Source organism: Drosophila albomicans, chromosome 3 (assembly GCF_009650485.2).
Source record: "Drosophila albomicans strain 15112-1751.03 chromosome 3, ASM965048v2, whole genome shotgun sequence".
Classification (NCBI taxonomy): Eukaryota; Metazoa; Arthropoda; class Insecta; order Diptera; family Drosophilidae; genus Drosophila; species Drosophila albomicans.
In genome coordinates this window covers 46,407,940-46,421,252 of record NC_047629.2, presented here as the reverse complement: position 1 = coordinate 46,421,252, position 13,313 = coordinate 46,407,940, and the positions used below count along the sequence as shown (strand labels likewise).

General features: G+C 37.4%; 2 protein-coding genes across 2 annotated transcripts; both read right to left on the bottom strand.

Moving 5' to 3' along the window:
• Positions 1 to 1,320: 1,320 nt before the first annotated feature.
• LOC117572163 (uncharacterized) lies at positions 1,321 to 2,413 on the bottom strand. The gene is made up of 2 exons (XM_034254813.1): positions 1,550 to 2,413; positions 1,321 to 1,485 (listed from the first exon to the last, which is right to left on the bottom strand). Exons 1-2 carry the CDS (start codon positions 2,411 to 2,413, stop codon positions 1,321 to 1,323), a joined length of 1,029 nt encoding a protein of 342 aa, XP_034110704.1.
• A 981-nt stretch (positions 2,414 to 3,394) lies between these two features.
• LOC117572165 (uncharacterized) lies at positions 3,395 to 4,763 on the bottom strand. The gene is made up of 2 exons (XM_034254815.1): positions 3,754 to 4,763; positions 3,395 to 3,665 (listed from the first exon to the last, which is right to left on the bottom strand). The coding sequence occupies exons 1-2, from the start codon at positions 4,761 to 4,763 to the stop codon at positions 3,395 to 3,397; spliced, it is 1,281 nt and encodes a 426-aa protein (XP_034110706.1).
• Positions 4,764 to 13,313: the final 8,550 nt, after the last annotated feature.

Genomic DNA, 13,313 nt, shown 5'->3' with positions numbered 1-13,313 from the left:
ATTTTTACGGTGGGATTGTCTTTTTTGAAGAGCTCATATGCTTCACGCACTGTCGTCATCATGAAACGTTTGGCAACTACCTCGCCTGCTGTCAAAATTGTGTCCCTTTTTCTGAGGCCTGGACACTAATATTGTCATTAGTATAAAACTCTTTAATTGAGCAAACTAAGCTCTCTGGTAGGGTCTTTTCGAATTCAGTTTTCGTAATCTTTTTTTGGGGAATTTCTTTAAATTTGTTTAACAAAATTTCAAGTACTCTTACTTTTTTTTCTATGTCTCTTGGCAGAGCATTCTCAACCTTTTTTTACTGCTTTCCCCAAGGTTTGCTTGCATTTGTAGGGATTTTTCTTTTTTGCAGCATCGTTTTCTGCTTCTATTTTTTCTGCATCTCTCTTTTCTGCTAGCCTTTTTTGCCGATATTGGCTCTTTCGTATTCGCTCAATCTGTCTCCTGTTGTCCACTACTTCATTAATTCCATTTGTCGCCGTTTTGCAGTTTAGCCTAGTGTTCCGCATTCTTTCCTTGTTCTTTAATTTATAATTTTCCCATTTTATTGGGTCTTCCTTCAACTTTTCTCTCCACCGTTTACATGTTTCTCTTCTTTTTTGGCAACTCGTTACACTCATCTACATTTAAATAATTTAAAATTTTATATAGTTTACAAAAAATATACAAAAATTATTTATATAATTATGTTGTGTACTTACGGTCGCGCACGGGACAAACTTTAAACGATCACCAAAAATCCAAATATTTTTTTTTCCCCAAATTTTTTTTATATATTCACTGCACGCACAAACTCTGTTTGCAAAAAAAATTTGATGCAATTCGAGCAAGTGATTTGGATCTTCTGATAAGAAATGTTGTTTTTCGGTCGCGCACGGGACATTAAAATAAGTGATAAAGCAAATCAAAATTTTTACCGTTATTGGTGATCGCATGTTACTTTTTGCGTTCTCTTTCGTTTCTTGCAATCTCCAAATGATTTTACAAAGCAAAAGACAAAGCATAATTCATTTATTTTAGAAGTTGTTATCAAAACAAAATATGCCCTACAAACATCATAATCACAAGAGGTGCGTTTGCGCGACTTTGCATTCGCATATTTTGAAATCTATAAATGATAAATGCAAAATTCTTTCAAGTTTATTAAACTTGAATATTTCTTTATGTAACCATGTTAAAAAAAATCATTTTCAAGAACTTTTAGTTTTTTGGCCGCGGTGGACCTTTCTGTGGAAATGCCCATATGCTAATTTAATTATTCTTCAATTTCCACAGTTTTATTGTGACCTGACTGAATTGTAAATGCGTGTTTACTCAAGCGAAGTACACCAAGGTGCTGAAGAGCATCACCTGCAGCAGCAGCTTGAAGGCGCTCACAATGGCAACGAGTGGCATCCTTGACAGTGTGGAGGTTAACTTCCAGGACAAAAAGTTCATTGAACTGGGACGAAAGTCCACAATGGACAGTCTGGTGGTGAGCTATAAAAAAGAGAGAGATTTTTCAGAGTTTTATGGAGACTCTTAACGTCGAATTTTGGCTTACTAGAAAGCTTTGAATGTCCTTTGAAATTAATCCTCCTTTACTTAATCCACTCGCCTCTGCCGCACTTTGAAAGTCCATTTTCCAAATGTTTTCCGACAGCTGCTTTTGCTCGCGTTGCTGTAAAAGAGCAGCACCGAGCAGCAGCCACATCATCGCCATTTGCCAGGCCAAGTAAAGCGCATCGACTCGCAGCAATTCATCGCGAGTTGGCGGCATCGACATTTCCGCTGCAGGATTGTCTTCGTCCACCGTGAAACGCTGCTCGTCGTAGCTGAAGATGGCAATGAACATGCCACATCTGAGATACAAAAAGACGAAGAAGCTGAAGAACAAAATACCAAAATAACAGGCAGCAAAATGTTGCATCCGCTTCAGCGACGGTTGCACGTTCAACACTCGATGCAACAGCTTGAGATTCCGTTGTTGTTGCAGCAGTCGATTCAACGATTGCAGCAATGCAGCGTTCAACAAATGATAAAAGAATTGTAGTGTCAACACACAGACGAAGAGCAGACGCACAACACCCAAGATGTAATCCACGATATAGAATTCATCGAGACGAGGCCAATCCAACCAAGTGATCTGCAAACACATTAGAACCAACAGAAACAGCTGAGCAATTGCCATCAGCTTCATCAACTTGGAACATCTTAGAACGAAGCGTTTTTTGAGCGAACTTGTCAGCTGATGATAGCACAATTGAGCTTCGTTGATTATTCTCCATAGTTGATTCCTCGTCACCAGGCAGTAAAAAAACAGCGCCACAAAGATCACATCTTGGCATAATTGAAACAACAAATACATCATATCAAAGGGAGGCGATAAATCTGGCTCCGTTTCCGTCATTTCATAGTAAGTATCCATCATACTGAACAGCACAATTAAGTGTGCACTAATGATAAGCAGCACGACAAAGAAAGGAAGGAATTCCTTGCAGCAACTGGGATGCTCCACATCGAAGCGTTGTCTGGCTCTGTCGAAGCGCAGTCTTAAAAATCCAGTGCAACGAAAAACAATTCGCAGCAGCTTTAACACTGCGCAGAACAACCGAATGCTGCACATGTTGAAAGTGAACTAAGGTTGACGGTTGAAAAGGACAAATAAAAAAGCATATGTGTTGAATAGATTAACTAATAAATGCTCTTCAAGTTTTTCATTTTTATATTTTATTATTTGTAAGAAGGGATATAGCAAGTCAAGGTGAAAAACATTAAAAGAGTTATTAAAATTACTACTCAAATTCAAATTGGGAAATAGTTCAAACTAAAACTGCCTAAGGCCCAAGTTGCTTTGGGTATATTATTGTGCATACTCTAGAATGTACTACAATTAATGAAAAAAGAAAACACTTTTTTCTTAAATAATAAAAAGTTACAAAATTCTGGTGTGGCTCAAGTTATTTCTTAAGTTATATTTTAGTATTATATCTAAAAACTTTACATTAAGTAACATATATTAGAAATAATTAAAATTCAGGTAATTTGTATTCAATAATACAGTATTAAGATAAATTATTCTTCTTCCGAACAGATTCTTTTTACTTGGAAGTTTTTAAACTGTTTTTAATTACTTTTAAGTAATAATAAACGAGCTATACTGATCCTTTAAGCAGTTGATTTTAATTAAAAAGAGAAATTTTTAACGACACCTATTAAAATAAATGAATGTAATATAAATATAATATAGCGTTCTCTTCGAAATAAGTTTATTGTTTGAGTTTGAGTCAACATAAAGTTCTTTCACCATCTGTTACACTTTATAGCATATCAAAAGTACCCACAAAAGAAGAGAACCCGATTATTAATAGCCACATTTAGTTTAATTTGCGGGTAAATTGCGTTTAATTCATTCCAATTCATCATAGACGTAAAAGCGAAATACCTGGCTAATTGTACCGGTCACATTAGCATTTGAATAGCCCGAGGTGAGGGGATTGTAGAAGGTCACCCTGAGTTGGGAGTTGAGGAGCTGAACGAAGAGTGGCAGCAACAGTATGAAACCCAATTGTTTGAGCATCGACAGCAACGGGGGCAACGGCAATTGGACTCGATGATGGCCCAGACCAATGCTGACCAGAGGCAAAGCACTTTGACGCAACTTGGGGGCGGGCAGTTTGCTGGCAATCTAAACGAAAAGCACAGGAAAAACATTTGATTAGCCAATGGAAACGACACATTGTCGATGGAAAGCACAAACTTGCCAACATGGTGATGATGTCCCTTTTGTGCTGTGGCCTGGCAAAGGAGCGCACCAGAGGCAGGCCGAAGGGCATGGGCAGCGTTTGGTGCTTTAGCAGTCCCCACGACTTTAGCTGAAAGTACTCAATGCGATCCTCGAGGCGCAGATAATTGCAATGGAAATGTCTGCGTTGCTGTTGCAACTCACAAGCTGCAGCCAAAAGTGTGATGAGTAGGGAAAGCAACAGCATTAAGTGTACCAACTGCAATCGATCGATGTGCAGCTGATGATTGTTAATCCTGCCCAGAAAGAGACGGCAACTGTGCGAGACAATTAAGGTGAGGAACGAGAACAGATGCAGCACAAAGTAGCGAGTGATGCGAAAGTGCAAACGCCAAATTCGAGACTCCTGTCTAAGAATGCCCTTCAAGGTTCCCATGCGGTAGCTGCTCATATGATGCAAGAGAAACTCATTCAACGCTCGATAGATGCTCGCCAGCCAGATGAGATAGTTGCCCAGCCAGACCAACTGCAGCAGATAGATGAAGCTGAGTCCGGCCAGAAAGCAGAACTGATAGCCGTAGTACATGTGATATTGCCACACGAGCAGCAGCAACAATTCCAGCGGCAGCAACAAAGTAAACACAGATCCTTTGCGCAACGAGACGCATAACCAAGAGCCGAGTAAAGCTTGAAATCTTTGATGAATCTTCGCACACTCGTTGAGCAGCTGAGCGATGTGTTGTCGCAGTTGAAAGAAGTAGATGTAAAGTGGTGCATACAACAACAGCAACAACTGATCGTAGATCCAACGCTGTGCGAACCACCAATAACCGAGTATGAAGAAGCCATTGACAATCGCCATCAGTTGCACATAGAGCTGATCGTCGAGCACAAAACTGCAGCGTTGTGGCACATAGCTGGCGTGATAATAACCCAAATAGGTGCAGAGTTTACCCGTCATGCGCCACACGCACAGCAAGTGGCACAAACAGAAGCCCTTTGTGGCACGAAAGTGCGTACGCATCGATGCCATTGTCGCGCAACACTGAACACGCGCCACAAGTATATTAGCTTCACATATCAATAAATGTGTTGTGTGTTATTTATACCCACTACTCATAGAATTCAAGAGTACTTTAACTTTGTGCCTCCAATAAATTTATGTAACAGTCAAAAAATCTGGTATATTCTTCACTCTGTGGTATATTTCCTATGTAGTACTATATCAATAGAAGAAATATGGCATTTGGTATATATTATTTGTAGAATTTGTGCAGTATATTAAGTTGGTATATTTTATATATCTTTTTGTGTTATATTTGCAATGCAGTTTTTAGTACCTTTCCGGTATATAATTTGGTATATTTTGTGCATCTAGTATATTTTGCATTTTATGTTATATTTGCAATGTAGTTTTTAGTACTTTTGCGGTATATGAATTTGGTATATTTTATATATCTAGTATATTTTGCACAGCCTGGTATATTTCGAATGGAGTACAATATCAATATACCAAATATATAATTTGGTATTTTTATGGTATATTACTTTAGTATATTTTAGAGCTAATACCGCATTGTTTTGCTTTTGTTCACAATAGATAGCCGGTATCTCACAGTCGAGCATACTCGACTGAAGCTTTCTTACTTCCTTTTTTTTTTGGTAAGTTCGAAGAGGGTCACTCGAGTACTAACGACAAGCATATTTCATGCTTTGTTTATTTGCGTTGGCTTTTAATAGTTTACAGCCTGATATGGGCGCATCAAATTGAGAGAGCACTTAAAATGGCATAAAGTCATAACGCTGAATGCGTACAGAGAATAAGGACTATATGATACCCCGTAATAAAAAACAAAGTGTAGATAGTTTAATAAACTGATGGCGCACATTTTATTAGTAGATTTTCCTGACTACTCGCTTTATGCTTGTCATCAACTCTCTTTTCTTTGGTACATTGCTAATGCAAGTGACGAACTGTGCGTGCATAAAAGTTGCAAGTTGCAAGGAGTATTTGCAGTTGAAGTCAGCTTTAATGTCGCTTTGTGCAATTTCATGGCAAACTGGCCACACTGGAAAAAATTGTGTATAATCATGCTTTTGGTCTAAGTTCTAAGAATTTTTTTCTAGAACATGAAAACACATGTTCATTTGAAAAACATTTGATGTAGGACCAAGTTCGTATTAAAAGTAGAAATCTGGCATATTTTGTACTCTATGGTTTATTTTCTAAGTAATAGTAAATCGATATTTTAAATATAATATAACAATTATAATTCGGTATATTTCCGTATATACTGAAATATTTTTATTGGTAGCAGGTATTTCACAGTCGAGCACACTCGATTGAAGATTACTTTTTTGTTTTTTTTTCTGACTATGCGAATTATGTCGATTATATTTTATTATTTAATGAGCGTAATTTGTTATCTTCTTACAGACTACAATGAAGAATGGTTCGACACCTCTAGTAACGAAAAACTGAAAGCCAAATAAAAAATTTATAGGAATTTCGTTGGACACGAGAATTTCAAAACAAACATCTAGTATTTTATTTAGTATTTGTTGAGAATTTTGCAGTTTTCTAATTAATGTTTTCGTTTTGGTAATTTAATCTTAAAATACTCTTATTTTAAAAGCGCAATTTTTTCTAGAAACTTGTCATCTTTTCAGTGTAGAGTTTCTGCCTCTTTTTATCTCTCTCTTCCTCTCTCTCTCTCTCTCTCTGTCTCTCTCTCTCTCTCTTGCCTCTTCTTTACCACAACTGCATGCCCCACTGAACACATTCAGTTCGCATCTTGAACCTCGCACTCACTGGCTCAGCTATCTCTCCTGGCAAATGCTTTTATACGCACAAATGTGTGTGTGTATGTGTGTGTGTGTGGCATGCGGGGCGCCAACATGCGGCATGGGACATGTGCTCGTATCTCGGTGTGAGTGTGTGTGCGATAAAAGCCGCATATAACAATGACAAAAAACTGCATGTTTTTATTACAAATTGCAATTGTAAAAATTTTATACATGGCCGCGGCCACATTGCCATCGTCCTCATCGTCGTTGTCGTTGTCGTTGTCGTCCTGCACGTCCTGCTCATCGTTGTCGCATCGTGTCACATTCCAGGACCCGCAGTACCTGCAAACACACACTGAACTGCAGCATTCTACATATACATATATGTATTGTAGGCAGGTCCAGTGATAGTGTCGCCACAAATAAACTTCCGCATAAAAATTGGGCTGCATTTCCGTTGGCGGCCGAAAAACTTTACTCTTTTTTTTGCTCTTTCTTCCTTGCAACTTTTGCATATTTTTTCGTGCGCTGCGCATAAAGCAAATGAATTTATTTTTCACATTCTCATATATTTTTGTTTTTCAATTTAAATACTCCGCCGGCAGCCTGCAAAAGCTTTTTTTTTCCAAATACTTTTCTTTCATATTTTTTCGTTTTTTTGTTTTTTGTCGATTTTTGATGCTATAAATTTTTGCATGTTTTCATTAGTTGTCAGCGCTGCTTTTGATGATTTATGCATGTTTTTGATGCCTCGCTCTGTTCACACTAACACACACACAGAAACTTCCCTATATATATATATATATAGAGAGAGAGAGAGAATGAGAGAGAGAGTGTGGTAGACGAACGGAATTCAGTGGCTAGTAAAAACAACAAACTTATTAAAAATTTAGCTGGTAAGGCAAAGTTTTTAAGCTAATGAAACTGGGATGCAGCTGCCAGAGCTGTGAGTTTGGCCCCAGGTTAAGTACCAAACAAATAAAAAATAACTGAATAAAACACAAAAAAAAAAAAACATTACAATTATTTTCCATTCAAAAACTGTGAGGCATATTTATGCAGTCAGTTTATGACACAGTTTGATACCTTGACACCCAAAACAAACAAAATGTTAAAAACAATTTTTAAATTTATACGAGTTTTGCAGACATGTTTCAAAACTAGCAGCATTACAATAAATTAGCCAAAGTAAAGAGTTTCGAAAGTGGAGTCTACTTAATTTATCTTTTTATTTAAATAATTACTAATCTATCCTAATTAGCCTCATATTTGTTTTGTAATCAGGTAAATGTAAATTTAGTGGACATTTTAAAGTTCACGGTATATTTATTTCCATTTTATTTTTATACGTTTAACTTTTATCAAAATGTATTAATGCTTTTAATAAATACTTGTTAACTATGAAATCGAAACTTTAAAATAATGAGAAAGAATATGATCTAATTATTATCAATATTAAGTAATACTTCTTTAAATATTTATTTTATTCTCTTTTCTTATGTCTACACTTCTTAGATTGTATTACATTTTTTAGTAAGTTTTTTTTTATATTTGTTAAATTATCTTCCCATGTGATATACCAAATAATAATAAAAGCAATACCTATTTAGTGTTCAAACATCTTCTTTTGTGATTATATTGATTTTGTTCTATTTATATTAATGGTTATATGGGTAAATGTCGCATGCAACCACCTTACAGTTAAAAAAAAAACATAAACTAAAACAATATTAAAAATAAGTGAAGGTTATTCTTAAGGCTTTGGATTAGTACTATTTTTAGAGCTAAGATTGATTTTAGAAACTTGTTCTGTTTTACAATAAAATATTTAAATTCGTTAATTTTTTGGTTTTGCGTGCGAATTTGTTAATTTTTGCAATTATCAGAACAGAAAACAAAACAGAAAAAAAATTCCAAAACCATTCTCAGCTCTAATTAAAGTTCTAATCTATAGCTATAAGAGTAAGCTTTTCTTATTTTTAAAATTGTTTCAGGTTATGTTTTTTTTTGTTCACTGAAAAGAATTACCCATATATTCAAAACTCTCTTTTATTACTTCAAATGAAAAATTTGATTTTTTTTGTTAACTGTTAATCAATATTTGTATCATCACTGTCCTATGTGTCTTATTATTTTCCATTTTCTTTAAATTGCATTAAATTTGTTAATGACTCCTTTCCTCTTTGTTAAAGCATCTTCCCTGGTGATTATGTCGATTAAGGATATTTCAATTAATACGCTGAGCATGACAAAGCTTAAACAGATTTTGTCGTTGTTTCCCGAGCACATTGTCTATTTTCAAATTTCAGTTTATTATTATGATGCCGCTTTATTCTTTTGGCTTCGCTGTTTCGTTGTCTGTCTGTCGCTCAGGCGTTGCATGCCACATTCTCGCACGTTGCCACGAAATAAAGCTGTAGTAGCTCGCGTTCCAATGGCAGCACCCGCATGCCTCCTCTCCTCCTCTTCCCCTCCTCCCCTCGCGACTGTTTAGTGCTTACGTTTCAAGGGTTCCGACAGCTTGCCGAGCTGCTAACGATGTGGCTGATGGTAATGGTGATATGTACTGCCGTTTGAGAACGTTGTTGCTCCTTCTTGCTGCTTCTGTTAACGCTGATGGCTCTAATGATTGTTTGTCAAACATGCAGAGGGTAAGCCCCATATAGCTGCCTCATGCCACACTGTCCCTTGGCTACTCTCTGTGGCAGTTCACCACTGTCCAATGTGTCCCGGGGCTGCTTATTGAATTCCAGCGGCGACACGGGGTCTTGTCCTTTTTCTTTTTACGTTTCTACGTTTTTATACCCGCTACCCATAGGGTAGAAGTGTATTATAACTTTGTGCCGGCAGGAAATGTATGTAACAGGCAAAAAAAGGTATCTTCAGCCATATGCTATATAAATCTATCTATTTTGATAAGCGTCAACAGCCGACACGATATTGTCATGTCCGTCTGTCTGTCCGTCTTTCCATCCGTCTGTATGAACACATTGATCTCAGAAACTATATTTTTACGACAGAGCTGATTTTGCGCCAGAAAATTAAAAAAAATCGAATAATTTTGACAATAGATTTTTGGTACATTCAATAATAACTAGAGTATATATTAATAATTCCTGAAAATTTCATTGCGATCAGATAAAAGTATAAGTTATTTAAGAACTACTTTTGTATATGAAAACACGCCTACTTACTGGGTGTCTTAGTTGTTTTGTCTGAAAATATAGGATATTTCAGAACTCTATGTGTGCATATATGAACCAATATACCAAATATGGTCTTTGATATATTTTACACTCTATGGTATATTTTGAATGTGGTACTATATCCAAATACCAAATATATTCTTTGGAATATTTGTAGTATTTTTGCCGTATATGAATTCAGTATTTAAAATTAATATTGGCCTGTTTTCATTAATAAGGGCGACCATTTGTATATTGTTACATTTTTTGCTTTTATTGACAATGGAAAGCAGGTATTTCACAGTCGATCACACTCGACTGTAACTTTCTTACTTGGCTTTTTTTGTGCCGCACATGCACAGGATTTTAAAACGCCACATGAAAGTGGCACAAAGTGCTGCGACATGAATGCAAAGTTCCTGGTGAAATGACAAAGCAAAGGGCAAGGAAGCAGAGAGCACACAGAGCGAAAGAAGTGAGATGCTTAAGCTTGACATTTTTGGGTTATGCTGCGTTGAACTCAATGAACCAATGACCAAAAACATTGACGTGCCACAGCCCAGCATGCAAATCCGACGTCCAAAGGCGATTGAGACCTGAGAAACGAATTAATCGTCAATCGGCGGAACGAAGCTGACCTGGAAATTCCCAGTTTGAAAATAAATTAGTTTGCCACGTGGTCTCCTCTCACTCTCCCTCGATGCGGCGACGCAAATCTGAAGTGGGTCTGACAGCGGTTCTCCCACAGCGCGTTCGCGAGAGAAGCATTCAACAAAAATTCTTTTTGTTTTTAAATATTTAAGCAACTTATCGATTCGGTGTGGTCTGTGGTGTTGTCTGTGAGAATGGTGCTAATTGAAGTGGTTGCCGCCTGCTCCAATGTGTGCTGCCATCAATTACCCGGACTTCAGCCAATGCTTTTCCACGCTTTTCCTCTACACTAAAAGCATTTACACAGTCGCAGCCACACATCACATTAGTGCGCAGAAAGTGTTATTGTTTTTTGTTTCGGGGAAAAGGTATTTGGAATCCATCAAAGTGTTCGGACAGTATCGAGTAACATCAAGTTTGCAGCTACCTCTAACCGTCTAATACTACAGTTGCTGCTGTGTAAATATAATTAGTTTTCAAGCATGTGACGTTGTTGGATAATCGAGAGATAAGGGAGAGCGAGCTCAAATAGGTCTGTGGATGCAGTTGATTGGATTGGGGGATTGATGACAAATGTGTTGCATTAATTACATTGCCATTGAGGCAAAATGGCGCAGCAACACAACTTTATGATTATCCAGTTGTATCTGATTTATCGGACACTTGATGTGGCATGTTCTTATCAGCAGCTGCTACTGCTGCTGTTGCAAGTCAGTTAGCCATAAATCACACGTTGCACCCTCGTTGCTCGTTTTCTCGTTGCAAGGAAAGAAGTGCTTACGATGACACATGACGCATTTATCTGCTGCTGTTTCAAACTTTTCACTCTTTTCACTCTTTTTGGTCTTTTCAGTCGCTTTTCGCTGATGTTGCAGCAACTAGATTTTCAGCTGATGCCGCACAAGTCGCTTAATCCTGATCAGCACTTTTCTATCGCTGCTGCCAATTGATTCAGCAGATCCTCCTCTTGAAAGCACTCAGCGTGGGCATTAGACAAATGTCTCGATTGAATGGACTTTAATGCGCATAAGTTCGGGGGCAGTAAAAGGTATGTGATGTATGCGTGGCTGTGTGTGTATAAAGTAAATAAATAACTGCTTAAATTTCCCTATGCAAAGCACGTTTCGTTTATCCACACAGCAAAAAAAAAGGACTGCAGCTCCCCAATAAATCAAAAGAGAGTGGCACTAAACTAACCTGAACTCGAACTTAAATTCAAATTCCAATTCAAATTCAAACTCGGAGTCAGCGTCACAATGGCGTGAGAAATGTCAAGCTAGGAAATCTATTTAAATCACTTGAGCCGTGTGTGTGTTTGTGTGTGTGTGGGAGAGTGTCAAGCTACCTAATTAGCCTTCAGCTGCCTGCCATAGCTGTTCCATTCGTTGTCCCATTGCCTATAGCCGTGCAACGTGGCGTATGATTAACACGACTAATGAACGACCTCATCGCTGAGCTGTAAATGATTGAATTAAAACTCATGCTCGCATTTGGCGAGTTTTGGCCCCGGCCTAGGCATAATCAACTCAATTATTAGTCTGCCACTCCTCCTCACCCTCTCCTTCCCTCCAAAACTCACTTAATTCATTGCGCATGCAAAACTATTTCACGCCCATTCTCGGCATTTTCCACTTTTCATTTTTGTGCATTGAAAACCATTTCTTCACATCGAACGCAGTTCAGTGGAAACTATTTTCAATTAACTGCATTAAGGGATGCTTAATTGACACGCCCACTTGATGGAAGAGCGAGCATCACGCCCAGCTATCATCATCGTATCACAACTAAGCTGAATTGATGCCTGAATGTTTGCTTTTTTTGTGTGTTGTTTTTGCAACTGTGTAATGAGCTCGAAATATTATTTCATTTTGCAGGGCGAGCCAAATATACGCCCCAAAAAAAACAACACTATAAAAACTAAATAAATATTAATGAATTGTTGAAGCGACCATTTAATACGCTTACTTTTAAAATTGCTTGAAATATTAAAGAAATTTGTAGTTTATTTTATTATACATTTTTAGTTGTAGTATAATATAAAAGTAAACATTTTATCAGTTATACAAAATATTCATTTAATAATAAAGGAGTATTGCACATAAAAGGAAAAATAGACAGAATAAGTTAATTAAATAAATAAATATTACGAAATTGTACAAATTACAATTTCTAGAAAGGTTTCCTACTGAAAAAGCATAAATAAATAAATGATTTCTAATAGTAAATTTGAAGATAAGCTTAATCAGTTGAGCAATATAAATACTGATCAATTATACCATCGATGAATGAATCTGGCCTTGTGTCAAGCACTTAGCTACAATTAAAGTGCAAAACATTCCACTCCCTTCTCCCCTTTTTCCTCCATGCGTTGCACACTCGGTGACAAAAGGTTAACACCCACAGCAAAGGATATAAAGTGCGATAGCATTTAGCATGCAGCTCAATAAATTGTGCAGTTTTCATAGCTCATCAGAGAAGGGCAGAGCGAAACATTGGGGAGAGGGGGAATGGGGCCTGAGGCTATAACCAGACTTATAAACGGACAGCGAATCGACCAAAGAGGGGGAGAAAGGGAAGGGAGAGAGAGAGAGTTTACGTATTGCAATTTGTGCAAAATGCAAATTTCCTCACTGATGACAGCCGCAATTTTGTGAGCCATTGTTGTTAGTCATGTTGTTGTTATTGTTGTTACTGTTGTTGTTGTCTCTTGTTGTTGTTTGTATACAACCATTGTTTGGGCTTAGCATGTGTGCATACACGGAGCAGAGGACACAGTGCGGTTCATTTGGCTAGAAACGAAACGTTTGATTAACTCGGCAAGTCCAAAGTGCTGGTCGTCGCATGGACAGTGCTGTATTTTGTGGCTTTGGCAAAGAGCGTCAAGCACGTAACAATAAACATGGCAGAGAAAAACCAACGGAGAGACGAAGCAGAGTGAAGCAGCAAAAGCAGAAGCCGAG